Genomic DNA, 27554 nt, shown 5'->3' on the forward strand with positions numbered 1-27554 from the left:
AGCAGTTTCCATTGCAGAGAAAAATATTAAAGGGACAAGTGGTTGTGCGTAATGAAGAAACAAGCGTTTGTGCCAGGAGTGAAATGAACAACAACAGCGTTCATTTTAGGCTTTTTTTAAATTTTTATTCTCATGTTCATTACATGACAGTCAGGTTTGTCTATATCCTTACAAGGTCAAACAATGGGATGCACTGCAGGGTGAAAGTGGCCAACATGTCAAGTTAAGATCAAGTTTATTAGTTCAGTTGTTGTTACAGGTCATGTTAAGTGGCTAAAAAGAGAACATCAATCTACCCATCACAGGTGGACACAAACATCTGTACCCAAGTCACGCATCATCCGTACAAAGATAGAAAATTAATGTCATCAACACCCATGGGTATTATATCCTAGTCTTCCCTGCAGTGTTTTCAGAGGACCTGCAGTGGATCTGGAAATGCAAAGGGAGCACCAGAGCGCCAGAGCAGAGAGGTGGGATGGAAAACACAATCCCACAATTCATTTTCTCAGGTTTGAGTACATTTTTGAAGCTGTGGGGAGGGATGCGAGCCTCCTCTAAATTGCCTTTGATCTTGTTGTAGTGGGAGCTGTGCTTCTGTAGAGGGCAGGCTTCTGAAAGCATTGGTTCACTGTTGCATCACCACCAGTTACAGCCACCATAGATTATATCATCCACTTCTTTTTGATGTGTTTCTTGGTTTGTGTGTGTATGTGTGTGTGTGTGTGTGTGTGTGTGTGTGTGTTTTGCATACTGTATGTGTGTGTGTGGCATCTGTCTCGGTCCGGGGGCCCCTGAGAAGTTGTTGTGTGTACGTGGCGGGCTTTAAAGTGATTGGGGCCCGTGAAGGGCAGCTCTTCAGCTGCTGATCAGAACACAAGTGGGCAGTGGTCACAGCCTGTGAAATGAATAGATGTATGGCAGGAGAATAAATGAGTTTCTGATTCATTTCCTCTGTCAGATGAGAGCAGAGTGACTGCTGAGAGCTTGTTCACACAGACACAGAGGAGGGTGAGGCGAGGCTGGATGCTGAAGGTCTCTCCAGCTGCACGTACCCTTTTCCAGGTCCCTCTTAGTTTTGAAGTTTCACGTCCCTGCGAGAGCAAAATACAGCAGAGTGCAGGATGTGAGAGGAGCATACAGAAACCTTTCTTCTCTTTCACAGACGCTGTATCTGCAGTATACTGCACAGCCCATACTGCTACTGTGCTTCCCATGTCCTCTCAGTGCCTTCTTTAAAGTACCAGGCGAGAAGACGTGGTGAAAATATGTAAAGGGGAATAGATGTGATGCAGCTGTTCTCATGCTCTCCATCTTGTCTCTCTCATTATTCTGCAGAACGTTATAAACAAAACAGCCATAAAAATTCTCTGACAGGAACATGAGAAGCATGATGAGCAGATTTGCACTCCCCACTGTTACATAACACATCTCTCTCTCTCTCTCTCTTGCTCTCTCTCTCTGTCTCTCTGTCTTTTTGCACTGTATCCTCTCTGTTTCTTTCTTGGACATGGAGCTTTGTGTTCTATAAGTGGCTCACTTATAAGCAGGAAAATGAATAGTCGCGTTTTCATGTGCTCAGTGTATAAAGTAAGCTCTGGTTTGTTTTGCCTGTGAGACCTGCTCCCTGTGGAAAACCGGAGCCGTCATTAAAACCGCTGGGGAGGAGAGAGCTTGATGCATAATTTTCTTCTCAAATTAACTGAGCGCCCAGCCCTTTTTGTATTGTAAATCTATGATGATGATGATGATGATAAAAGCCACAGTGCTGGCGTCAGTGCAGCAACGACGCCACCTAACATCATTCTCCTCTTATTTCTTTCTTCTTCTTTTTTTTTGCCTACAACTCCCGGGGCTGTTTCAGCATTAGAAATTATTGATGTCTTTACTGCCTAGATAAAAGTCTTTGACAAAAAACTGTGGGAAGTTATTGTTCCACTGAAGCTATCCTAATTAGAGCAGAGCGAGACAGGTTTGTGGCTTTTTGAGATACAAAGTAACATAAAAATAACCTTGGTCCATTTTTTAGCTCATTTTTACAAGAATGCTGGATGCCCTCCAAGTGTGTCACTGCTATTTTTACTATTTTGCATGAAAATATTTTTGGATCTGCCTGCTTATCGCACAAGATACAAAAGGTGAAACTCCAAACAGGAAGCTTAGTTGTAAGATGTAATCATGGATAACAACGCTAGTAGTGCGAATGTTCATGTCAGTGGAGCTCAAAACTCCTCTGAAGGGTCACAAGATAAATCCTTAAGTGTGCAAAAATATTAAGTTTTTCTGGTACAAATGGTAAAATTATGTTTATTTATTTCTCACTCTTTGTTTGAAATACTGGGTCTCTCTGAATGTTATTCCGATGAAACAATGTGAGAAGAGATAATCACTCGTTCATAAGTGGCTAACACATTCATTCAACACATTTATGTGAGGTTGCAGGTAGATATAACTTTGTTTAACCAATCTCCATTACCCAAAATAAAAGGAAACAATCGAAGGATGAGGCTGATGATATGCTATTGTCAAAAATGCCATGAAATAACCAAAACCAACAATGCATTAGCCTCGAGTGCACCCTCTCCATCGTACTCAGACCCAAGCTCATTTGTTTCAACTTATAGATGTCCTAATAATATCCTAAAACAGCTGGGTACTGCAGTTTTCCAGCAATTGTTACTCAAACAAGAGTAAATAGTGCATTTGTGGGAGACATTTGGTACTCAGGTAAGTATTTATGGCAGTCGGATAGACTTAGATCAAAGTACACAGTAGAATAAACTACTAAAGTGTCCATGTTAATCATAATAAAGAATCTGTTGACAATAATATCATTAGACTTTTATAACAGAACCAGGTTAATTGAATGTGACTTGTGTACCTGGCACTCTCCATGGTGTCCTTGGCCAGGTAGATGTACCAATACACTAGGTTGAAGAGGGCGAAGGCCAGGGGGAAGAGGATGCGAGCGTATGCGTCAATAGGGCTAGTGCCGGCCAGCTGTGGGATTTGAGGGAAAGCTGAACCCTGCTGGAGGAAAATCGGCACAGGCGGAGCACTTCCTAGCTCACTGCGACACACTGAGTGGTTTCTTCTCTTCAGGCCTTCCTGAGGGCTGCTGTCCAACTGACGGGAGGAGGGTGAGGGTGATGTGATGGAAAAGCAGGAAGAGGTTAGATAGGGTTAGTGTGGGTTTTCTGCTCTGTGGGAGAAAAGTGGGTAAGTAGTGTGAAAACAAGAAGAAAAAAAAACGGGAATTTCTTGCCAGCGAGTACATGCGTATATGGTGATTAAACATGCTGGAGTCATGTATATAAGGCTTGAAGTAATGTTTGTTCCCATGGGAGCTTTCTCTCAATGGTATGCCTACATCCCTATAGAACGCAGCAGGTAGTTTGCTGGATGCCCAGAGGATGGTTAGGAGATTATACAGGGGAAGAGTGCTGGAGTTGTTCTCTGTTCTCACACTGAGGCTATTTTTAAAGCATCTAACCATGAGCCCTACACGTGAGACAGATCCCAGGAGGACGCTGTGGTGGCTTACTGTATTAGCATAAAGCATATAGCTAGAGATGAGAGCACTACAACAGCATGTATTACTATTTAATGTGTGGTGTGCCCTGAATGGGAAGAATGGAAGAGGCAGGGTGACTACTTGAAAATGCATAGAAAAAGACCTCCTATCTGTGGCATGATTTCTTTTCCTCTAAATCTGGAGTCTGGAGCTGCATGCTGGTTTCCTGTTTATTACAAATCCTCTGCGACAGTGAGGAGACTCTGCACCTCACTTTACCATTATTAGCTATGTAAATGTATTTGAGATATCACTTGATACAAATCACACCCCTTCTTCAAGTGATGGCATTGGCTGATATTGCAAGCAGACTGCTTTCATACCACATTTAGGAATAAAACCTTCTCTCAATAGTGAGTTCTGATGGCACATGATTTTAACCTCTTTATAACAAGGAACCCACTGCATCATTGTTTGCCTTTCTGTAATTTGTGTGGATTGTAGATTTGTAACATTTATATATTTCCATATTGAAGAAACAGTTTGGTAAATAAGCTTATTTGCTTTCTTAACGAGCATTCGATAATAAGATACTACCACTGAAAATAATCAACATGGGGTTGGTGGTAGCTTCATATTTACAATAAAGACATCTCTCTGCAAGGAAGTGAAAAAATGTTGGGATAAGTGATGGGATCTAAGGAGAAGAGTTCTACACTGCAGATTTAAACAATAAAACTTTGAATTGTTACTGTGGTTCTGCTGTTTGAATAAAATCTATTGGAATCAATAAAATGATCCCCATATATTAACAACGATTGAAAACGTTCCGCTTAAAGGTATCCTTCAAAGTAAGATGCTCACCGAAACTGTGTCGTCATCCTCACTGCCGGTAGCCAACACCTCAAGCTTGTCTTGTCTATCTTTCTTCTTCTTTAGGCGGTTGGCTTGAAGGGTGGCAAAGTAGTTTACTGCTGCAAACTCGACGAGAGCTGACGCCACAAAGGCAAAACACACGGCAATGAACCAATCCATGGCGGTTGCATAGGCTACTTTAGGAAGTGACTCACGGGCACTGATGCTCAAAGTGGTCATGGTCAGCACTGTGGTGATGCCTGGAGAAAGACAAGCATTTATGAAACTCGAATAGAACTGTATTATAATTTCAAATATGATTATTAATTATTAATTGCCCAACAATGTTGGGTGGGAAAGGGCATACCTGCAACTGTACGTGCAGGAACAGACTCTTTGTTGATCCAAAAAGAGACTTGTGACAGCACAACAACCATTATAAGAGGGATGTACGTCTGTATGAGATAGTAGCCCAGCTTCCTCTGGAGGTGGAAATGGACCACCTGCACACAGTAGTGACCTGCAAGATAAGCAGCACATGTGAAGAGAGCAACCCCCGAGGGACAGAACATGGGTAGCACAGAATGGATGCCCTTGCATGCCCTTGAAACAGAATGGCTGCTGAGAGAAACATATAGATATATCGCTGGTGTTAGGACTGGAATAGCCTGCTAACTGTAAGAAATCATGTGAGAAACAAGAGGACGACACAGAGGAAGGAAGATAGGAAGGACAAAAAGGAGTAAGGAAGGAGGAGGGAGCACAGCAGACACTTGGAAATGGGATAAAGTCAAGAGGAAGGAGCGAGTGAGGTGGGGGCCGGAGGAGAGCATGCAGTGTCACTATGCGTAACACTGGCCTGCTCTGTCTAAACACATGCATGCAGACTCGCTGCATCATGCACACAAACACACATACAGGGGTTCTCTGTACTTTCTAAATGGGTATCAGCTACGTTTTGGAGCTTCCCTCGTCCTTTTCCTCTCTATTCCAGGAATCTGCTGGGCTCACAGCGGGGGAGCACTTCTCCTTCTTGTGGTGAAAATTGAAAATGCACACACACACACACACACACACACACACACACACACACACTACTCCATCCTTCCTTATTTCTGTTGGTGCGTCCACTGGGTTTGCTTTAAACCCCATAGTTCTTTTTTAAGGCACACCGTGCGCACTAGGCCTGACCACTTAAGCATCTTACAGTAGATGGCTGCTCAAGGAATTCTTTGCTTTTATATCAACTCAACTGTGGGGGAGCAATGGACTCTATTTTTACTCTCTGCTCATGAGAATTTATTTTTAAATTCAACTTCTAGGTACGGGTACGACTGTAACAATGTTGTTCTGAGAACAGCAGTGGGATAAGCTAACAGCGAGAATTACCTGTGTTTGTTTTGAATATCTCACTGGACAACGTCTGTCCCACAAGATCATACTGCAGAAGACTCATGGACTCCGAGGGGCACTCGACAGAAGCTATTGGCCCCTTCCTCCAAGTGAACAAGATTTCACTGCTTGTGTAGGCATCTAAAATGCAAAGGTAATAAGAAAATTCAAATCTCAGACACATTCATGAATCTGGACATATTTATTCTTTATGTTTATACTTACAGCTTCCAAATCTGAGGGGGCAAGCGTGGCCGTCCATGGGGAAGTCCATCAGCCTCATTGGACACTCTGCACTGATTGTCAGTCTAACAGCAAAGGAGCACACAGACACAAGTCTGTGTTATCTTATCATGAATATATTGACAAAACATCTTGTCAACAAAACAGTAACTGTAAGATCACCTCATTGTGTAAAGGACAGTCCCGTTCTGCATGATGCGGAAGAGTTTGTTAGGCGTGGTCGTGTTATGGGAAATAGACTTCTTTGAGTTTCGAAAGAACGTGTCTGGCGTCCAGATCTTGTCCACCATGCGGTTGTTCAGCCGCAGGATTTCTGTGGGGCCTTCGAATTTGAGTCGCTCATCAACCCACATCTGACGGAAAAACATGTCCATGGTGTACTCCTGAAGCATGTGCATTAACATGTTAGTGGATGTAAAACCTTAGGTTCTGCAAACCATAGTACCTTTAATTTCAGCTTTCTTACTTAGATCTTTGTCAATCCCAAAGACACAGTCCCTGTCAGTCATCAGCAAGCTTAATACTAAAGAGCCTTTTCAAATCTCAGTGGAAGGTGAGGAGAGATGACGAGGCAATGATGGATGCCACTCATCCCAGATAATCATTAATCAATCCATTCAGCCATTCCCTCTGTCTGACATGTTGTCATATTGATTTAGAGGCCATCAATAATGGAGTTATAGGGCTGGTCAAACAGATTAAAGCTCATTAGATGGTCTCATGGCAGATTGCCCATAAGGCAGGCATTCAGTGGTCACAAGAGCTGTTATCTCTCACAGTTAGCACACATATATCTCCTTACAGCGGTAGTATCTTACCATCTCAACATCTGAAACAGGTCCAAAGCTGGTGACAAATATGTCTGTTTTCACCTCTGTGACGCCACCTGCAACAGTATTTAAAAGTTATACAATGCACACAATGCAACACAAGATTTATCTTAAATGTACAAGTCTTTACCAACAAGGTTTTAGGATTTAAAGTCTGAGTTACCTCCAGATCCAGGTCGCAATCTGTTGTCATATCCATCCAAAAGTCGATCCAAAATGAGAGTGATGTTGTCTGAGTTAATCTTTTCATTTCCACTTACATTACCAAGACTGCAGAGAAACAAAAAGTTAACCACCCAGGCTAACTGTACTCTGACAAATGCTCAAGCAGAGAGGGAAGACTTACCTTATCCAGCAGATAAAAGTAACTAAAGCTGATGTCAAGACGGCCATCCTGTGCAGCATGTATCACAAAATTCAACTCTATTCAACAACGCATACTTAATAAAAAGGTGTGTGAACAGAGGAAAAGAAAACAAGACTCAAGGACTTCAGTGGTGTCGTTAAACTGACTGGTAGGTATATGTAAGGACACTAAGACAGTAATCTAATTAACAGATTAGTAAACCCAGTCCATTTTTAGACAAACAGTGGATTCTGTGGGTTTCCTTTAAAGCCACAGTTAAATAGTTTTAAACACAAATAAAAGGTAAAAATTTTAAAAAGCTACATTTACCTTATAAAAAGAAAAATATATCCTACAATGGAGGCATTGAAACATTTATTTTTCTTGTAGTAGTTCCGTTATCGGACAGTAGGTGACACTGCATTGTTGTTGACAACCGGAACTCCACACATAGAGAGAAGAAGAAGAAGTTTGGAGAGACATGGCGAGAGGAAAACAAACGCTGAAACATATTTAACAGGAGAAGTTCAACAACAACGCGCATATAAATACATCGATAACTTCAGATTATTAAAGATTAACAACCTGTCAGCATCATTTCTCTGCTGGGCCGCACAGTGTTGAGTTAGTAAGCCGGTGTGAAGCTGCAACATGTCGGTGCACTTCGAGGAGAGGAGCGGTGTCGTCCCCTGTAAGACACCCTGGGGCTCCTGGTCCCAAACCATGGAGGAGGTTTTCATCGAGGTGGACGTGCCTCACGGGACGTCTGCGAAAGAGATCAAGTGTCGTTTGGGATCCAGAGATATCGAGCTGCACGTCAAAGGGGAGGAAATATTCAAGGTAAACTTCTGGAGGTTTTATTTGTCATGTGCAGGTTAACACAGGGTCAGCAATATAATGAGAGCATGCAATTAATATTATTTTCTATTCTGCATAAATACAAAACATGCATACACATGCACAGAACTGGTGCACAAGAGAGACACTTGCACACTCATGCCATTGTCCCCAATTTAGTCCACAGTTGTTATCCACTGAGGTCCAGATGAACTCACCAGAGAGTGCAGAAAACATAGTGTCCAACCCCAGAGATCACAGATTTCCACTGAGAAACAGAAGGAGGGTCTTCCTCCCACCCACTTCACCATAGTGGCCTTCCCTGCCGGCATTAAAAAGCTATTGAACCGCTTCTTCATGTTGTTTAAGAGAGTCAGACACATTTCCAAGCAGACACAAAAGTAGATTTGCATAAATACACACCTGTTGACATGGCACCGCACTGATTCGTTGCATTCCTAGTGCAGCCTACATTTTAACATTTAAGATAATTTGGTGAGGTTCCTGCTTTATACTATAAATATAAGGCGATATGTAGATATATTATGTAGGATATTACATTGTAACTCTTTATATCTATTACATATAAAGGGCACTAATTGTGTAACAGCACAATTAACTAAACTAAAAGGACATACAATACAATTTTAGATGAAAAAGGATAATATAACAAAATATTGTGTTCTATACACCATACAAGTGTGACAAGGTTGTGTCAAGTATATACAAGTATCTGAGAAGTGTCACTGCATTGATAGTAAGAGTAAAGTGACGTGTACACAGGGACAGACGTCTGTCAGAGGTCTGACACAGTCGCAGCAGTCATCCTTGGTTGTGTGTATTTGCAGACAGCAGTCATTTCAGTCTGATGGGTTGGTGCTAAAAACAGTTTTTAAGTCTGATGGTGCGAGCAGTCGGTGCTGCTGACGGTAACAAGGAGAACAACATCATGTGAACTGAAAGAGAAAGCATAGTCAGTGAAATGTGGGATACAACCTATGTCGATTCTCTTTATATTCCTGTTTGTGTTTTGTTTACATACCCACTGTCCCTGTCTCTCTGAGAAATGACCAGAAAGCGATGACTGGTATTTCCAGTGTTTAGTTGTACATACGCAATATGAGCTGTTTAATCTGAGCGTTTCCTGCAATGAGTCAGAAAGTCTGCTGTGAAAAAGGTATACTGGACAATGTCCAAATGTCAAGGTAGTCCATTCATTAACACTTCCTATTTCCTTTCAGCTGCAAAAGCTGGATGAATACCAACTTTAACAGCCTTTCTTCGTCTATGTCCACTCAGTCCCCTTCACCAGATAAACTGTGTGTGGAACAACTGAGCACATATTAACTTCACTCTATTTTTTCTCTTCTGTTAGGGAAAGTTGTTTGACACAACCATGTCCGACGAGGCCACGTGGACACTAGGTGGGTTGCATACATCTAAGTAACAAAATATCTGCTGGATTATGTCCAGATGTAAAAGTAATGTAGTCTGTTTATTCATTAACACTTCCTGTTGCCGCCGTCTGGTATGCCACTGAATTACTGGAGACATGCCAGCTTCAAAACCTCTTACTCCTTCCTGTTTTTTTCTTAGAGGACAAGTGTCTCATCCGAATCATTCTCATGAAGACTAACAGAGAGGCGGGGAACTGCTGGTCCTCCCTGCTGGAGGGGGAGTATTGTGCGAATGCCTGGGTCCAGGACCAGATGCAGAGAAAGCTCACACTGGAGAGGTTCCAGCGGGAGGTTAGTTTGATTAAGTGCCATCTGAAGGGTCACGGGGTGTGTTGCCAAGACATTATTAGAAGTTATCAGATGCCCACTTGTCTCTGTCTGCACATGGCTACACCAGCGGAATAGATATCGCTTCATAATCAGATGCTCTTTATAAAGGGCTTATAAGATTTATGCATTGCCAGGACCAAAAAATGTCTTCGGCTGGTTTCTATTTGGTAATAATAAAGTTATATGTTAGTAAGTCTGGATAGAATTATATCTAAATGATCTGCAGCACTTTTATAGAGATAATTGGTCAAACAGTCCAAAAGGTTGTTCTTATTAACTGTTCTATGAAGCATTATTGAATTATTTTCAATTAATAAGGTCATTATTTACAGCTTATAAACGACTAATAGTGTGCTTTGTTAGGAAAGCGGAAACACCTGATAGAAATTACATCTCTTTGCAGAAAAAAAACAACTATAACTGGTGATTTTGGGGAATATTTTGAGATTAACAAAGCATTTGCAGATGTGTTTGACAATGCTTCTCCCTCTCTGTGGTGAGAGAAATAAGATGAATTCATCCTCAGAGCATCGGGTATCAGTTTTACATTGTCAAAGCTTCTGCTAGTTTTGATAAGTGGCAACAGGTTTCCTGCAAACTAATGATTTAGTTGTATTTCCTCTTTACTAGAATCCTGGATTTGACTTCAGCGGTGCAGAGATCTCTGGGAATTTTGCTGGTGGTGGTCCAGATTTTTCCAGTTTACAGAAGTGACTGATGCCGTGATGTCTAATGAACAATAAAAAGGACATCCATGAGCAGCAATGACTTCAACAGATCTTCTGAGGAGAAGTCATAAAGATTTGCCTTCTGAAAAACTCAAATCCTGGGAGACTTTACTGTTTGATACTTTTCAGAGCAGCCTTTTGATCTGGCTCGTCTTGGCTGTGAAGGACGATTTGGCAAGTTGCAGGGCTCATCATACAAACAGAACAAGAGTTGATGTGAACTGTCCTGTGAGATGTGTCGTCTTTTAACAATGAGAGCAATACACACAGCAATAGCTTTTCAATAAAGTTTTATTGAAAGGTACAAGTCTATAGGTTAGCCAGATGGTGTGTTCAATTAGCCATTTTGAATTTGAGAACACATTTGACACTACAGAAACTTAAACTCGACAGGGAAACTGGCAAAGAAAATGCAATACAGATTCCAATCCACATTTCCACTGCAATGACCAAATTTTTTTAGTGTTCTCTGCATCTCTGCAACTGAAATCAATTGATACATTTGGAGCTTCACTCTGTGAACACAAATCAAGAATCTATGAAAACGACTCATCTGTAACCACTCGTAACGTTTCATCTCTAACAGCATGGTTAGCCATATATGACGGGACCGTCATTAGCCTCACTTCACCGGAGAAAACCGGAGTTCCCGCGCCGTATCAAAATTAAAAAAACAAAAAATCATCACCTTGGGTAGGAGTGTGCATTCAGGACAGTTTCGCAACCTAGGGTGGGAGTTAAGGATTTTGGGCCCGATTTCTTGGTTCCATTTTTGCTGTTCACAAAATCCTTCTCCCTCCTCTTCCACATGGTGGACTGAGGACCTAGGTGGTTCTATACTTATTTGCTTAAAACCAGCAACCCGTTCCAGGAAATACCAAACACCTTGGTACGGATTTGAACAAGAACATACTGTACACTTGTGCAAGCAACTCAACCAGGAAAGTAAAACTTAGCAGGATGGTAGTAGATAAAACCTTTCTAACAAAGCATTACTTGTCATTGGGGCAAGATAAATTGCAGCGTGCTTGATCAATGTAAGATGACAAACAAACTTAAGGAAAACTGTTACATTTTGATCTTTTCCTTAAAGAACCCCATCAACACAGATGAAGATCTGTAAGGAAAATAGCTGGAGACGTACGTAGGTGACCATACAGCAAGAAAGTCACCCCAATCAGAACTAAGATTTGGGGGACAGGTGTAATTTTCCCCTGCATATATGGCCACCCATTTGTACCTCCAGGTTTAATAAGCTGACTCAGGTATGGTGGGAAGATGAGTGATCTTGTAGTAGCTGTGCTTCAGCTGACGCGCAGTTCTTCCTGAAATAGTCCAGCGAAGCCTCTGGGTGTTAGGCCTGGAGCACCTGGTGGTGGCATATTCAGCCAGGCATTTTCCAACCAGCTCCCGCACACAAACCAGGTCCCCATCTCTGATCTGCACAGAACAAACATACGAGAAAAAAAAAAAGTCTGTCAATGTCTGTCTCATATCTTAATGGCACCCAATTACCACAAATCCTTAGCCTAGCCCTAACTAAACAAAGCTGCACTCTACAGCGTTGTAAACATAGATTTTAAAAATAGTTGTACTCACGTTCAGCAGCAGCTGTAGACTTTTCAGGGCCTCTGGTATTTTATCAGTGTGCTCAGGGTCATGTTGTTCCTGGGCCTCGTAACACAGGAGAGCCATGGCAAGCAAAGATGGCTGTAGAGACACAGTGTAGATTAATAATCACAAAAAACTGCAAACATTGTAAATATGTTCAGTGTATAAGACAAGAGAAAACATTTTAAAGATGAATATGCCTAACAGATGAACTACTTTATACCTGAACTAAAACTACAAATGATTACAATGTTAAATGCAAGCTGTAAGATCTTTTATCAACTAGTTTACAAAGTTGAACTGTTGTATACAACTTGGACATTATGAATTCATACAGTGTACTTCCAACTGAAAATAGGCTGTTTTTTAAAATGCTGACAAACCAGCAGGCCTACCTTTATTTTGGAGAAAACAAATGAGCAGTGACAGGCTTTCAGCTGAGCCTCAAGTCTCTCAAGGCTCAGTATCTTCTTGCTGTAAAAAGGAAGTGCTTTTAGTGACAAGATAACGACTTATATATAAGAGAGAGAGAGACAGAGCCCACGGGATTCAAAAACATCAATTTGAACAATTCATTTTTATGTTTTACCTTAAGTACAGAAGTTTTAAAGTTTAAAACAGGTTCATCGTTATCTTTCTAACTTGTCACAATGTCTAAAAATCTGCATGACTTCAAAAAGGACTGTGCCTGTTGGCCTTTAAAATATTTTTGGCTAGATTCTCTATGAAGCCAAATATGAGAAGACACATTTTAGTAGAGTAAGTATAATCTTGTTGAGTCATGTTTCAGCCCTGCAGGTTGATGTGACCATCTGTCCTTACCTCTCAGCATCGAGCTGCTCCTGGATGTGGCTGTGAAAGAGGCGGAGAAAGCGGAGGGCCGTGGGGGCCTTCACCTTCCAGTAGAGCTTCTCCATGATGATCTTCTCCATCCTCATCATGTCGGACACTGTGAAGCGATTCTGACTGATGCGGATCAAATCGTTGGCCAGAGGCACGTTCTTCTCCTCCTCTGAGGACTTAATGGCAATGTAGAAGCAGCATAGGCCCACGCAGGACAGGTGCTTTGGTTGAATCTGTGGAAGACACGGAAAAGAAATTAGATCAAAGAACCATTTTTTAACAACAAGATGTACTTTCTAAGCATTGTGTATTTACAAACCTTCATTACAGACAGGAATCGATCTAGCAAGCTGATGGCCAGTGAGAAGGTGTCCGAGCTGAAACCAAAGAACCTGGTCAGAGAGAGCAGGTCCTTCACCTCCAGCTCCCTCAGCCTGGTGGTCATTCTGAGGCCGTTGTCCTGGGAGCTCTCAATGAGCCTCAAACCGCTCAGCTTCGGTTGGTATCGGCCCTCGAGATCTGTCAGGGCCTTTAGCTGAACTGCAAAGGGCAGTGCTCCAGGTGCCGTCACTGTGTCAATCATCTGTGGAGATACAGCTGAATATTAACGACAAACACCAAACTTGAATGGCTACATCTATACATATTCACGAGTAACATCTTAAAACCACAACTATAGGTGTTTAACGCATGTCTGGAGAAGCTTAAATTGAGACACTGTAATGCCCAATATGGTCTCCATTAAACACAAAGAAGAATTTGGATATGATGGCCAAGCAGGTAGGGACATTCACCGTTAAACCATTGCCATCACAGTCAAATTAGTAATTTGCATCTGTGAAGATCAGAAAAAGACAGCCGTGACACAAGATAACCAAATCCCAGACACGCCAACTCTCCGCAGTAATTTACATCATTTCCAATTACAGGTAAGAATATATATGTAAAATACAATCACAAGACAACAGATGTTAATTTACTATATAACAAGGACCTAAGGGACATTTTCTCAGAGTTGTGCACTGTTCATAATGTAGTTTACTCATGATAATGGATCTGATCAGGGTTATGTATTGCTCAGGAGTATGTGAGACATGGTGGAGTGTTTCCAAACTTGTAGGTTAATGTTATCAAGTGACAAGCCTTCCCCCAACAGCTGTCATTGAACTGCACTCGACACATAACTGGGATAACCCACATAACAGGGAGCGTGTCAAACAAAGTTCATGACAATTTATAATAGTGTTTTTTTTTTAAATCATGTTTAGGTTAACACAAGGTTCCTGTGTATGTGATTCACTCTGTTTTATGGGCATTGCAGACAGTCTGAGGACGATATAAGGCTTTATAACGGAGGCCGTTCATGAGGCAGGGCAGGACCTGCGTCATGTCGCGACATGTCGGGACATGTCCCTGCCATGGAGAGCTAACACACACACTGAGAGCGCCTAATGACAACAACAAACCCCGAAAGTTACACAACACGGACAAATCCGCCAAACTGTGGCTTAAAAACGCTACAACACAGCCGGTGTTAAATTAACAACGTTATGATTCACGAAGTTTAGAGACAAACTAATGTGGCGTTAACGACGTGACCGTTAGCTTAGCAACGGCCGCTGTAACTGCCCGTTTTTTAACGTTAACAGCGTCAGTTTAGTTACTTTAAAGCTACAAGCGGCGACATAACGACACGTTTTAAGACGTTTAAACACTTAAAAGTAGACATGCGGTGATTAAACACGATATATAAAGGAAGATTGGTTGACTTACCTTGGCTCAAGTTTACGTTGCTTTTGATGTGTTTTGTTTTTTTAGCAATGGCGTTTCGAAAACGCGAAAGGAGTTTTTAAAGCACAAAAATAAAGTGTACGTATGAACTTTCACTAAAGAAAGTTTTAAGCATAGGTTTGTGTCTGCCTATGCACACCCCCCTACCCTTGGCGTAAGGCGATGGGGAAAAGGACAGTTCAGGTTTTAATGCGGGCATAAAACCAAGCCCATGACCAAACATGGTGAGCTTTCATTGGCCACCGACGAATGACGCTGATGATTCTGAGTTTCAATTGGATATGCTTCCAGTCGTTCACAATTAAGGCCCGCCCTATAGAGGCTGCAGGGCCAATCACAGTTTAAGTAGGAGGCGGGACCTGATCTCTGCTGTGTCCCTTCTCTTGCTATGTTTTCTATAAATTATTAAACTTAAAACAAGCAAAATCACAATGAAACGGCAACAATATCACAATAGCAACTGACATGGTTTGATTTATTAACTATTTCTGCGTTAAATAAAATTTAAATAAATAAATAAATAAATAAAATAATAGAAGCTAAATAGAAAAACAAACAGCAAAACTACTCATGAATTTTCTGGAAAAACCTCTGCAGGATTTCTTAAAATTTCATATCCCGTTTGTTTTCATAGGCCAGGCATGATCACACTATGCTGTCTCTTGTTCTTTCTAAATGGCTGCTTGCTGGCAGGTTTCTGGAACAGTCTGGAAGGAAGCTGAACCTGCTGAGACCACAGCTTACCACAACCTGTCCTCTGTTGACCTTGTATGTCTAAAAAAAAAAAAGTACAAATATGGAGAGAACAAGGCAAGTTTTCAATAAAGTAAGTCTTTATTACATCAGGATATACAAATCTGCAATCAGGCCCCACACTGACCCACCATATAGATCAACTAACAATAAGAGATTTAATCCTGAATTTATATTTATCCAGTTTTTTTCCCCATGTAACAGCAGTATATATGATTTCTGCAGTTTAAAACTATAAAATAATTTTTACTAGATCTTTTTGACACAATATAAGGGCTGACATGTATGAATGGGCACCTATTACAATGGTTAAAGATGTACTATGACTCATTTAAAGTGCTTTTAAATCATAATGTACAATGCGTACAACATTTAACAGCAATATCATGTCACTTTATAATATATATTTCACAGTGTAAATTGTCATCAGTCAAAAACTACAAGCATAACATGACAGATGAAAGAAGACTTAGCACATTTAGTACAAAAACTGAGGTTTTGGCAATGAAGATCTTTTACTACTATTCTGAATGAGGGTTAGGAGCCATGCAGAGACCATGCTACAGAGCGCTGCTTAAAAGCTTAAAGGAGTTTAGTAGACATGGAAGACTTCAGGCCGACTCACTTCCAGAGATGTTAAGTGCATTTCTAGAAAATTCACATTGTAAAAATAATACACTTGATTGTTAGTCTGTGATCTTTTGACGTGGTAGAAAGTCTTCTAATTCAAATTCCTTCCTGAGGTTAAGGAGCACGCAGATGGAAGACTAAAGAAGCTATGAAAGGGAAAGAAAAACCATGTCATTCATCTTAAAAAGCGACTCTACATATTCATAAAGGGCACCAGACAAACCTCAACAAGATCTGAAATACATAAACTTAGTGCAAAAGATAATAATAAGCATTTTGTTATTTATTCTGTTTGCTGCATCTGACTGAAGGCAAAAACAAAACTGGTACATGAATTAAAAGGATGATGCTTTTAATCAATATAAAACCATGTTTTGTTAGATCATGATGACAACGAATGTGTTATGAAATGCTTTGAATCACACAAATGACTGATGATGAGCTGACCAACAGATGAACTGATGCCATGTTTGATTTCATCATTTATCATTTATTTCAGTATGAATGAACGCAAAATATTTGACTCACTGTAAATTAATTCAGTTATTTCCTTTATAACTTTGCATAGAACGGTGTCAGACAATTAAATTATCTTACCTCAAGCTATCCACAATTTAAAAAAACAAAACAATTATCAACATATTAAGTGCATTGTTAGACATTCAGTCTTTCCCTACTGGAGATTATTCAACTTGTGAATAACTTTAATACATAACTCACAACCATCAGTTAAACTCAGTTATTAGTGAAGGTCTCCTGTTATATTCCATTAAGTTTTCTCACTGAGAAACAGACTGAGATTTACAACAGGAGATGAATACACATTCATGGGCAAGAACATAAAATAACACAAGCTACATGTTAGAAAAACAATCCATGGATTGTGTGTCTAGCAGAGTCGGCATTGGGGACAAATTAAACACACTGAGCAAAGCTACCTTTTTGATCCATGAGTACACAGTGGCTCATAGCCATCACATTATTCAGGCTCACATTGTCATTGTGACGCTATATCCACACATACAGTGTCAGGAAGTAATGACAGATATGACAGTCTCTTTTTTTTCCCATGCTCACGGCAGACACATTCCTGGTTTCCCCTGATGTTTGATCCATAAATCAACTGAAAGGGGAAAAGAAATAAGACAAATATATGGAAAAAGGAAAAGAAATGAAGGAAGTGAAATGAAGGATTTGAGGTGTGGTAGAACTCAAAAGGAATAAATGAATGAAATGGGAATGTAACAGTGGTTTGGTTGTAACGCCTTTAAGCATCCATTTCCTTGCCCTAGGCTTACATTTTAGGCGACGTTCAGAGGCAAATTCTAATTTTAAATCAGATTGTTTAAAAGATGTCATGTAAAGCAATTTCTGTAAATCAGATTTAGGCTACACTAGAAATCAGATTTAAACTGAATTTGTAGAGATGTTTCTCTACAATATGTGTTTAAACTGTCTTTTAAAGTCATATCCAAGAAGACACATAACACATAGACCATGTCCATACGACACATGACTGTACTGCCAAAAATAGCTGCATGTAAAAATCGACTTTTTCTGTCACTAATGCTGTTTGGTGAGACGGAGAAGATCAGAGAATCTCCGTTTATGGAGACTTCACTATTTTTGTTGCACCCTGGAAAAACAAACCACGGCACCCACAGCAGATAAATGAATCCAGCCTTTCACTTGCAATGGACTGGCTGCACAGCAGACATTTTGACATGTCATGGCAGGATATTCAAAGGTGTATTCAATTTTATTTATATAGCATCTTATGACACTTTCCATATAGAGCAGGTCTAGTATTAATGATGTCCTACTATGGTGGGTGCTGTTTCCCTGCCACTGTTACTGGGACACTGAGCTGTGGTTACTGTGATTAAGCCCACCTGTGTTTTTCCTGCTGTGACAAGTCAAACTGTCTACTGTGCAACTAGTCCATTTGAACAATTCAGGGATACGTGAACAAAGCCTGGCCATAAACTTACCCATATATATTTTCAACACCTAAAAGTTTAATATTCCTTAGCTTAAAGTCGTTGATATGACACATTTAAGGCTAATCAAGGTGTATGTAGCTGTTCTTGCATTTTTAAATATGTAATAATTTATTTAGTGTTTTTTTCTGGCTATACACCAGCTAAAATGATCATCAGCTACATTAAAATCCTGTTAAAATCACATCTTTGGCCTTGTGTAGCATTACGCTGGCCTAATGCCGGATGATACTCTTAATGTTTTCACCCACACAGCACTGAAGCCGGAACAAGCTGCTATTAATGCCGAACATTTGTGAAGGAGCTATGGTTTAATTTAATCACATTTGTCCCTCTTTTTCCTAATCATGAAGACAGCTTTGTGGGTATTCAAGGCCAATCTCGAGGTTCAAACTGTGTATGTAAGTTCTGAGCATCGATAATCTCTCCTGACATATAATGTTTCCACCTGCAGAAATGATTAGGGCTCTACGTGGGGCGCCTGAGTATCATCTGTGCTGCACATGGTGTGAGCATCGGTGAGACCAGTTGAATGTAAACAGTACCCCTGCCTGAGATACAGTCTGGCAGGTCAGCCCGCAGAGAAATAAGCATCAAGCTGCGTCATGCAAGCTGTGACCCTTCCTACTATGTCTGGGCACACAGTGTCAGTCTGAATCTGTCCCTGTATCAGTTTCTGAGCCAACATGGCTTCTGGGAAAGATAACACTATCTCATTAATCACATTGTACACCTCCCCCACTGTCCAATCAACTCCACATAGACCGGCTCAGAGAGCACATGTCCTTGGTTGGTGAATATAATGTATGTGTGACATTTAACAGTTATCCTCGAATAGTTTGAGTGTTATTATTTAGCAGCATTAACACTTGCTCTGACAACCATGGTGTACAAAAGCAGTCGTACAAGTCAAATACATACATACAGAAAAGCAGACTTACTTCTTCTTGTCCTTGTCCTTCTTGAATGGTTGCGAGCAGCCTTGGAGAGCCTGTCCCATCAGTGTCTCAGCTGCAACCTTTCTTCTATTGAAGGAATTCATCTCCTCCTCCAGCTCTCGTCTTTTCTCCTCCAGATTTTTCTTCTCATCCTGATGCATCCGCTTGAGCTGCTCAAACCTATCATGGAGCTAGAGATGATGGTAGTGAGGCAATGTGAGACAAACCAACATGATGTATTTTTTCGATGAATAGTATTTTATGATGGTGTCAGTCCTCACCTCTTTCTCCTTCTCTTTCAGCTCGGCCTCTGTCTCCTTCACTTTGTTCACAAACATCTGTCTCATTTCTTCTTCTTTGCGCTGCAGATCCATGAGGAACTCTCTCCTCTTGGCTTCGTATGTCTCCTGAAGACTAAAGATCAACAATGTAAAAACAATGTTAAGGTTAGTCTAATGCACTTTCCAGGAGCTGTTTGCTCCAGCTGTTTATAAGTTCAGATTTATTTTAGTAACATAAATGTTTACTGGGTGTAGATGAATACAAATCACAAACTAGTTTTTACTTTCTGCTTTAAACAAAAATAACATGTTACGACATGGTCGACATCTGAGCTGACAAAAAGTGTGTAAAAATAGTATAAACTGGGAGTATCTGAAGTTACATATCAATAAAATATTAATATTATACTAATGTTATGGCATTTGACTAATGCATAATCAATCTCTAAAATATATAATAGTCATACAGTCAAACTATATTTATTAATGTTTTTGACAAGGTTTATTATATCATCACTTTGTCTCTTAACTGTTTTATCTGAAGGTTAATTTACAGTTTGTGATCCTGTTTATATTAAATTAGATTTTAATTGGATGACACTACAGAAGCAACCAATTAACACATTGCTAGAGTCTTTACTTGCTAAGATGCTACCTACCTACGTCTAACCCTAACCCTCACGTTTAGATGATGCAACCTAATGAACATAATGAATTGATTGAAAGTAGCTAGTAGCTTTTTGGATTTAACAAACACAATCCGAACTCTATCTGGGATAAACAACTAAGATATCGTCTATAATTGAACACAGAAACTGAGATTACTGTAGTTTCATCCCAATATTAGATAGATAGAAGTAGCTAATATTTAGATTAATTCATGAAGGCACTAAAAGGTTCTGATGTGTCACAATAAGTATAACTGAAAACATCAATGAATTACACTGTTTTTGAATAAACAGACAAAAAAGCATTACACTTTCCCCTTAAACTAATCAGTTGATAAAAAAAGAGTAAAGCTGGTGAAGATTTTTTTCTTTACTAAGTTAAAAAAGTATTTTTTCTGTCTTAGAGCATATTAAATCATTTTATCTATTCTTTTTTTCCCCAAACATTTGAGAGATTTTGTGTGTGCTGGTGTCTCTTCAATGTTATTTGACAAAGTCATATTCACATAATCCACAAAGCACAGCAAGGTCTGTCAGAGCATTTTGTATGCTTTTGTATGTACAGACAGAAAGTTACCTAATCTCCCCTTGGGAAAAATTATCCCATCTGAACACTATTCAGATTCAATTATTCATTTATATTTCACCAAATCATATGAACATGGATTTTTATGTGCTGTTTATAAATAAAAGCTTTTTTTAAGCATGGTTTAACATCATCAGAGAGCAGGATTTTTTATGTTGCCCAGATGCATTACATCACTTCTATCCCTAAGTTCACCTGAACGACTGGCTGTCCGGGTCGGTGTCCTTGAAGCCCATCTCTTCCAGCTTGCAGCGACGGTAAAGCTCATAGTGTCGAGCGTGTGTTTGCTCTCGGAGATCCTCCATGTTCACGCGCAGTAACATCTCCCTCAGCTTCACAAAATCACAATGGTTTTCATTCTCCACTGGGAAAAAAAAGAAGCTTGATCATTGATAAATGACAACTCTACTGTACTGACAATCATGATATCGTGTTTATTTCTCAACTGAAAAACTAATAATAGTTTAGCAGCAGGCCTCTGACTGAACAGATGATGCTTGTCAAATCAGTTCAGCGTACTCACCTTGTACTGATCCCCAGGGGTAAATCCTTGCTTTCACCATCTTATTTCCAACTTTAACGTCTTCTACACTTCCAACCACAGCAAAGGGAAGATGGGTCTGTAATATAAAGATGTTATTAGTGCTAAGCACCAAAAAATAGGAGAAGACTTCACAAGAATACAGTCGTAGAGAAATTATCCTTCAAAATGATCTTGCAAAATGCATACTCTCTTGTAAAATACATAGTGTATTGTGTTGTGTGTTTCTAGGACTCACATTCATGGAGGAGTTGATCTCTGCAACAGCTTCATCCTCTGTAGGAAACTGATAAATCTGCACTCCATTGCTGACCAGCTCACTCATTATCTTGATCTTTAACTTGTCCAGTTCACTCTTGGATACCGTGTCTGCTTTTGCAATAACAGGGATGATGTTCACCTGCATGGAAAAAACAAACATAATATTAGTGCCGGACTGAGGAATTGGTTAATAACATTGTGCTGGATTTTGTAGTCACTTTGCTGTCCAGTTTCTTCATTGTGACGAGATCCAGAGACTTCAGGGAGTGTCCGGTGGGAGCGATGAAATACAGGCAGATGTGGATTCTTGTGTCGTGACAGTTGAACAAGGAGCGTTTGATTTTTAACTCCTCTTCAAGGTACTTCTCAAACTGGGCATCGATATACTCAAGAATGGGTTTATAGCTGCACAGTCAGACACAGACATAAACATGAGCATCATTCTTTTATCCTTACATTTATGAATTGCAACTTTAAATCACTTCCCTTGTTGTTTGAGAGACATGCTAGTATCCAAGTTACGAACTCGCCTTGCAGCCAAAGAATGCCCGCTTTTTTTTACTCCCTGCAGTTGGAGCACTCAAATGTCTATTGAGATTGCATTAGTTCTACCAGTCATTCCCATATTCCCTTTCTTCCCTTCCGATTCGCCTGCCAGAAACGGGCCAGATCTCTTTCTCAATCCCATAGTGTGTAAGTGTGTGTTGGCTGAAATACCAGAGCAAGCAGGGGAAATGATTAATAGCTAGTGCTGATCTAACCGAGAGCAGTTTCTATTGCTAGCTCTGTGAATTTTTAAAAGGTCAGCATCAAAACAGCACTGAATATTTCTGTAACATGTTTTCTACAAGATTTAATAACATTATATGTTTATGTGTTTCTGCAGGACATTATTTTCCATTTTTTCAGTCTGGGTAGCTCTAAGAAACATCTGCATAAATCTGTACCTTTCTTCTTTGTTGATCTGGTCTCCAAACCCTACAGTGTGCACGACGGTCAGCTTGAGGTTGACGTTGCTCTCCTGCAGATCATATGTTTGAGGGCGCAGCTGTACCTTGCTCTCATAGTGGCTGACTTCCTCATTTTCAAATGTCGTATTGAAAAGAGTGTTCATTAATGTCGACTTGCCAATCCCGGTCTCGCCTTAAAAAGGTAGAAACAAAAAATGCGGCATTGTGAACAGAGATGAGGGAAAAACTAATTCCATATTAATGCTCCAAACTTCACATTAATGCATGTTGCCCTCAGACATACCTACACAGAGGATGTTGAAGCAGAATCCCTGTGCAACTGATTTACTGACCAACTGGTCTGGAAGACTGTCGAACCCAACATGACCTCCGAGCTCAAGGGTTCGCTTTTCTTCATTCTGAGGAATTTAGAAACAGACAGGACGAAGATAACCTTAGAATAAATGACTTACATTTCAGCAATATTTCATCATATTCACTTTATATCTCTAAATATAAAAATACAGCAACAACAAACATCAATATAACGTGGTGAGGTTAAAAAGGGTTTTATGTCAGATCCCGTCCCCACATTCTGCTTTCAAGCTTAAAAGCATTTTTTGCTAATGAGGTCATCTCTCTCTCTTCCACTTAACACGCTGAGTAGTCCGACCTACAAAAAGGTTTAAAGGTCTCTCTATCACAAACATTATTCCTCCAGTAAAAACAACAACAACGACACAAAGCAAAGACAATCATCTGAGTTGTGCAGCACTGATGTAATGCTTTGTACACTGTGTGTTTTGTGCTTTAGTGTGAGGACTCAGCCTCACTACAGCCTCACTACAAGACATTTGATTTACAATGATTAGAACAGAATACAGAAGCACAATATTTGGGAAACTGGGATCACATTATTATTATTATTTTTTACTTTTAAGTGATATGCAGATATGCTGATATTGTAGGTAACATAAATAGATCTTTAGACTGAAGTTTGGTTTTATTTTTTACAACTTCTTTCTTGGCAAGAAAACCTCTGAAAGATCCATATTTGTTTATTTTGGATGGACCATTTTATATCCAAAACCATCACATCTGCGCTGCTGTATTTTCCCGTGCTGCAATATGATACATATATCAATATTGACACTGATAGTTTGTGGTAATTTAAATCTCTAAATTATATATTTGTGTTTGCATGTACAGATATTTATGATTCTTAAACTCAATGACGTTCACTGTTTCAAGTTTATTGTTAAACTGTAAAATTGTCTCCATAACACTATTTGTCAGTGTTTGATAACTTGATTTGAGGGATCATTGCAAAATGCATTTAAATCTGTGTATAATAATATGCACTATATATATCTATAGTGTATTTAGGCCTGGCTGTACATGCTGGGAGGAGGCTCAGTCCTCCTATACCAGCTGCACCCTGGGATACTGTCATCTTGCAAAAAGGCTCAACATGAGGACCAGGATGTGTTCAATCCAACAATCATCCGTTTCTGTCCCTCTCTCTCTTCACACACACACACACACACACACACACACACACACACACACACACACACACACACACAAAGAGCTCTTTATTTAGATGTTATTTCACAGGGTGGGAGGATATCCAAGCTGCTGGCTGCCCTGGTACCATAACTCCCCTTATTCACAGTGACACACACACACACACAGTACCTTAACTTAACAAAGTCTTCCATCATTTGCAATGCAACATATAAACACTACCAAACACGTGCTGTAACCTATGGTGGCTTTTTAATTAACACATTGCCACGAATTACACGTTTGTCTGGCTCTTAATTTTCGCTGAGCAAACTGCCACTTGGGGAGGATGCTACTGTTTGGGGAGGATACTACTGTTTATCCTCTTAACTTAGTCTCTTGACTGCCTGCTGTCCTGTGTATGCACCTGTCAGAGGTGTCGTTCAGATAGTAAACAATAAAGTGTTGACGCACACGCTCCGTGCTGTTTCATTCCGGACAGTTGGATGCTGAAGTGCGCGTTTCTGCGCGTCTCCACGGCACGACGACGCATAATTTCTATTCATCAAGCGCAGCTGAAAATCCGTTTTATCCCCATATATTACACATAACAGGCCATCTGAACACCGCAGCGATCCTACTACACGTCCCATCACCATCACCTTGCTCTCCCATGCACCTGAACGCTATGGGTTATCTGGTTTTCATCCATATTTCTGTTCTGAACACACAAAAGCATTAGTCACTGCAGGCCCGCAGACAGCAGATCATCGTACTTACTGCGAAAACATCTACCTCACCGGCCGCCATCGTCAGAAGTGGCTGTGTGGGAATTATCAGTCAGACCTGCTCTGCACATCTAACAGGACAGACTCACACTGCTACCAGTATGGCCACTTGGAGGAGGCTACACCCCCTCGGTGCTGGAGGGCGACATTACAACAGCTCTACACACGTGAATGAGGTTTAAACTCAGGAATTATTATATTTATGTTCAGTTAATATACTAGATAATAAGTGCTTTAATGGGCAAACACGTGTTTGTAGCTGTTGTCGTGGAAAACGAGAAGTTATTCTTAATTATTAATTATAGTTATTCTTTTTTCAGTTGAGATATTTCTCATATTTTCCCTGTTTTGTACCAAGAGAACATGTTTCGGGCTTTTTCCTCACGTCAACATTAATATTAAAATATGTGCATATACATGCACATGCATATGTGCAGTACGTTTTTCACATTACCAGTGGGTCCACGTCCATTCACACCAGCTGTCTCCTAGCAACGCAATTAAGATGACAGAGGAACTCAGCTGTGATGGGAACTCACTGTAATCAAGTACTTGTACACTATTACTTCTATTAAACGCTACTTTATATGTCTCTGTATTTCTGTAATACATTACATTTTACTCAGTTACATTTATTTGATGGTTAGCAGTTGAATTTAAAGGTCCAGTGTGTAAAATGTTTTTAGTCAGTGTATAATGATCTGAAAATAGACAAGAGACTCAAGATTTAGGCTTAATGTTTATAAAGATGCATGATTGGCCCACTTTCATTCTTCTAACTATGTTTAAATTGTGCTTTTTATGTATATTTTTGCTATGTTTTTATTTTATTTTGTTTATTTTTCAGTGTCTGTCTTTGTGAAGTATTTTGGCACAAAAAACCTGTCCGCTTTTATGCTATAATAAAATAAACTTGAAACTAAACTTAAAACTTGAGGATAATAACCATTAATTTCTGATAAAATATTGATTAAATAAAGAATATTAAATCTAAAACAAACAAGTGTTTATATACCTTATAGGAAAATTAAGCTGTTGCATCAAACTAACTCAAGATATAATAATAATAATAATAATAATAATAATAATAATAATAATAACATAAATAAATATTTAATGATTTCGCATTTTTCAACTTTTTGATTTCATTGTTTAATCCCTGCATTTAAATATACAAATATATAAATTAAAAATATATCTCCAGCTTTGATATTGATCCAGTTATTACGAGACAAAGCGTCCAGTCCAGTCTGCCCACAGGAGAGCCATGACGGGGGATTGTGTTTGGAGAGTCGCCGGAAGCAGCAGGTTGGTGGGGGACAAGAGAGGAGGAGGAGAGCACGGCGGACGAGGAGATTATCTTTTGTGCAAACTGACTGCTCTTTCTTTTACAAGTTTTTGGACATAAAAATGGCTTTGACCCAGGAATGCATTTTGTCTTTTTTACTGGATCACGGAGGCAAAGTGAAGAACTCGGAGCTGCTGAACAATTTCAGGAGTCAGATCAGCTGCAGTGATCCCGCGGAAAAGCAGCACAATAGAGACCTTTTCAAGAAGCTGGTGAACAGCGTCGCTGTGGTCAAACAGATCGACGAGGTGAAGTTTGTGGTTGTGAAGAAAAGATATCAGGATTTTGTCAAAGACGTTGCGCACGATGGCTCGCAGAAAACACGCATGGATGACAGTTTCTCGGAAAACGAGAGCTTTACGCACACATCTCCTCCTCCCCATCGAGACGATTCAGCCAGGATGATTTATTCTGACATTGAAAACAATAACATGTGCTGCCCCTCTAACATTAATGAAATGTATTATAGTGATGCGGGGAGTATGCGGGAAAAGATACACGGCAGTAGTCCGGACACAACCACTGTCAAAGTGCTGAATATCTCCGGAGATCAGGGGAGCAGGACGAGGAAATCTGGAGCTGTGTTCGCTGTCATAGCGGTGAAATCCCCACCGAAAAACTCTGCACCAGCAACACCGGCTGGATTACATTCCCAAGTGCATCACAATACAACTTCAGCCAAACCAATCACGGTGGAAACTAAAGTTTCTAAACCACCAGTGTCATCTCCAAACTTTACAGCTTGCAAGAAGGGTGCACTAAGTGACTCCCAGAGTTGGAAAAACAGACAAGCAGAGGACATGCAACCCCCAGCACTTGCCCAGGTGAGGCCCCAAAACAAAAGCACAAGACAAGGAGATGATGCCAAGTATTCAGAGTCAGTGCCTCTGGAGCCTTTAGCTCATGAGTGGTTGGTGAAGTGTGCTGCAGGTCTGTGGGGACAAATCTACGGTTTGCTGCTGCAGGACACACGTTTAGCACTGAAGAAAGACTTCATGTCAGGATTCACGGCACTGCACTGGGCTGCCAAGGAGGGCAACAGTGAGATGATACACAAGCTCATGGATATCTCCAGGGAAAAAGGCACTTGTGTTAATGTCAACAGCAAAGCACATGGAGGATACACACCTTTACACATTGCAGCAATACACGGCCACACTGAGGTGATGGTGCTGCTGGTGGAAAGCTATGGAGCCAATGTAAATGAAAGAGATAACGACGGCAGGAAGGCCTTCCACTATCTGGACGAAGATGCGCCGGCGGAGGTCAGGGCACTTCTGGGAGGACTGCAGGAGAGCAGGGAGAAGACAGAGGCTGGGGAATACAGAGAGCACTCCAAAGGCTTCAACACCATCAGTAAACTGTTGCCTCACATCGGGAAGAAGCAAAAGACGGCAACTAAGTGTGCTCATGACTGCTGAGAAGGACACAGAAGACGCTGTGAGACGGACAAGAAAAAAATCACAAGAGACAATACAGTATAGTTTGTATGGTATGTGAATATAAAACAACTTAAACCATCGATTC

At 40.4% G+C, this 27554-nt stretch overlaps 5 protein-coding genes across 7 annotated transcripts; 2 read left to right on the top strand and 3 right to left on the bottom strand.

The window, feature by feature from the left end:
- Positions 1-121: 121 nt before the first annotated feature.
- Positions 122-7640, bottom strand: gabra6a (gamma-aminobutyric acid type A receptor subunit alpha6a). Its single transcript, XM_027277858.1, has 11 exons — positions 7511-7640; positions 7181-7228; positions 6998-7104; positions 6823-6890; positions 6167-6387; positions 5987-6069; positions 5759-5902; positions 4737-4889; positions 4379-4629; positions 2882-3126; positions 122-1094 (listed from the first exon to the last, which is right to left on the bottom strand). Exons 2-11 carry the CDS (start codon positions 7225-7227, stop codon positions 1073-1075), a joined length of 1341 nt encoding a protein of 446 aa, XP_027133659.1. The 5' UTR covers position 7228; positions 7511-7640; the 3' UTR covers positions 122-1072.
- On the top strand, positions 7635-10943 carry nudcd2 (NudC domain containing 2). The gene is made up of 4 exons (XM_010754800.3): positions 7635-8020; positions 9393-9441; positions 9614-9765; positions 10435-10943. Exons 1-4 carry the CDS (start codon positions 7832-7834, stop codon positions 10516-10518), a joined length of 474 nt encoding a protein of 157 aa, XP_010753102.1. The 5' UTR covers positions 7635-7831; the 3' UTR covers positions 10519-10943.
- ccng1 (cyclin G1) lies at positions 10806-14970 on the bottom strand. The gene is made up of 6 exons (XM_010754811.3): positions 14760-14970; positions 13306-13569; positions 12966-13219; positions 12539-12617; positions 12132-12242; positions 10806-11972 (listed from the first exon to the last, which is right to left on the bottom strand). The coding sequence occupies exons 2-6, from the start codon at positions 13567-13569 to the stop codon at positions 11781-11783; spliced, it is 900 nt and encodes a 299-aa protein (XP_010753113.1). The 5' UTR covers positions 14760-14970; the 3' UTR covers positions 10806-11780.
- A 633-nt stretch (positions 14971-15603) lies between these two features.
- septin8 (septin-8-A) lies at positions 15604-27286 on the bottom strand. Of its 3 annotated transcripts, none has more exons than XM_027283107.1 (10): positions 27156-27286; positions 22690-22804; positions 22383-22578; positions 21654-21840; positions 21413-21574; positions 21157-21253; positions 20829-20997; positions 19380-19512; positions 19102-19289; positions 15604-16306 (listed from the first exon to the last, which is right to left on the bottom strand). In XM_027283107.1, the coding sequence occupies exons 3-10, from the start codon at positions 22547-22549 to the stop codon at positions 16252-16254; spliced, it is 1158 nt and encodes a 385-aa protein (XP_027138908.1). In that variant the 5' UTR covers positions 22550-22578; positions 22690-22804; positions 27156-27286; the 3' UTR covers positions 15604-16251. The 3 variants fall into 3 exon arrangements, with proteins under 3 accessions (XP_027138908.1, XP_010753084.3, XP_010753091.3); XM_010754782.3 differs by lacking the exon at positions 27156-27286 and adding an exon at positions 24672-24801 and having other exon boundaries at positions 15605-16306; XM_010754789.3 differs by lacking the exons at positions 15604-16306; positions 27156-27286 and adding exons at positions 17228-17283; positions 24672-24801.
- On the top strand, positions 26090-27448 carry sowahab (sosondowah ankyrin repeat domain family member Ab). Its single transcript, XM_010755271.3, has one exon. The coding sequence runs from the start codon at positions 26090-26092 to the stop codon at positions 27446-27448; it is 1359 nt and encodes a 452-aa protein (XP_010753573.3).
- The last annotated feature ends 106 nt before the right edge of the window (positions 27449-27554 follow it).

The sequence above is a fragment of the Larimichthys crocea genome, chromosome I, assembly GCF_000972845.2.
Source record: "Larimichthys crocea isolate SSNF chromosome I, L_crocea_2.0, whole genome shotgun sequence".
Classification (NCBI taxonomy): Eukaryota; Metazoa; Chordata; class Actinopteri; family Sciaenidae; genus Larimichthys; species Larimichthys crocea.

Excerpts from the sequence above, each read along its gene's own strand:
- gabra6a (XM_027277858.1), bottom strand. The coding sequence starts at position 7,227 with ATGGCCGTCTTGACATCAGCTTTAGTTACTTTTATCTGCTGGATAAG. Across the intron at positions 6,891-6,997 it reads ATTGCGACCTGGATCTGGAG|GTGGCGTCACAGAGGTGAAA; the intron begins GTAACTCAGACT and ends ATACTGTTGCAG. Across the intron at positions 3,127-4,378 it reads AGGATGACGACACAGTTTCG|TTGGACAGCAGCCCTCAGGA; the intron begins GTGAGCATCTTA and ends TCCTCCCGTCAG.
- septin8 (XM_010754782.3), bottom strand. The coding sequence starts at position 24,701 with ATGGCGGCCGGTGAGGTAGATGTTTTCGCA. Across the intron at positions 20,998-21,156 it reads CCCCTGGGGATCAGTACAAG|TGGAGAATGAAAACCATTGT; the intron begins GTGAGTACGCTG and ends TTTTTTTCCCAG. Across the intron at positions 19,513-20,828 it reads CCGGACAGCCAGTCGTTCAG|TCTTCAGGAGACATACGAAG; the intron begins GTGAACTTAGGG and ends GTTGATCTTTAG.
- nudcd2 (XM_010754800.3), top strand. The coding sequence starts at position 7,832 with ATGTCGGTGCACTTCGAGGAGAGGAGCGGTGTCGTCCCCTGTAAGACA. Across the intron at positions 9,442-9,613 it reads CGAGGCCACGTGGACACTAG|AGGACAAGTGTCTCATCCGA; the intron begins GTGGGTTGCATA and ends TTTTTTTCTTAG. Across the intron at positions 9,766-10,434 it reads TGGAGAGGTTCCAGCGGGAG|AATCCTGGATTTGACTTCAG; the intron begins GTTAGTTTGATT and ends CCTCTTTACTAG.
- sowahab (XM_010755271.3), top strand. The coding sequence starts at position 26,090 with ATGGCTTTGACCCAGGAATGCATTTTGTCTTTTTTACTGGATCACGGA.
- ccng1 (XM_010754811.3), bottom strand. The coding sequence starts at position 13,569 with ATGATTGACACAGTGACGGCACCTGGAGCACTGCCCTTTGCAGTTCAG. Across the intron at positions 13,220-13,305 it reads GATTCCTGTCTGTAATGAAG|ATTCAACCAAAGCACCTGTC; the intron begins GTTTGTAAATAC and ends TGTCTTCCACAG. Across the intron at positions 12,243-12,538 it reads TTGTTTTCTCCAAAATAAAG|CCATCTTTGCTTGCCATGGC; the intron begins GTAGGCCTGCTG and ends GTGTCTCTACAG.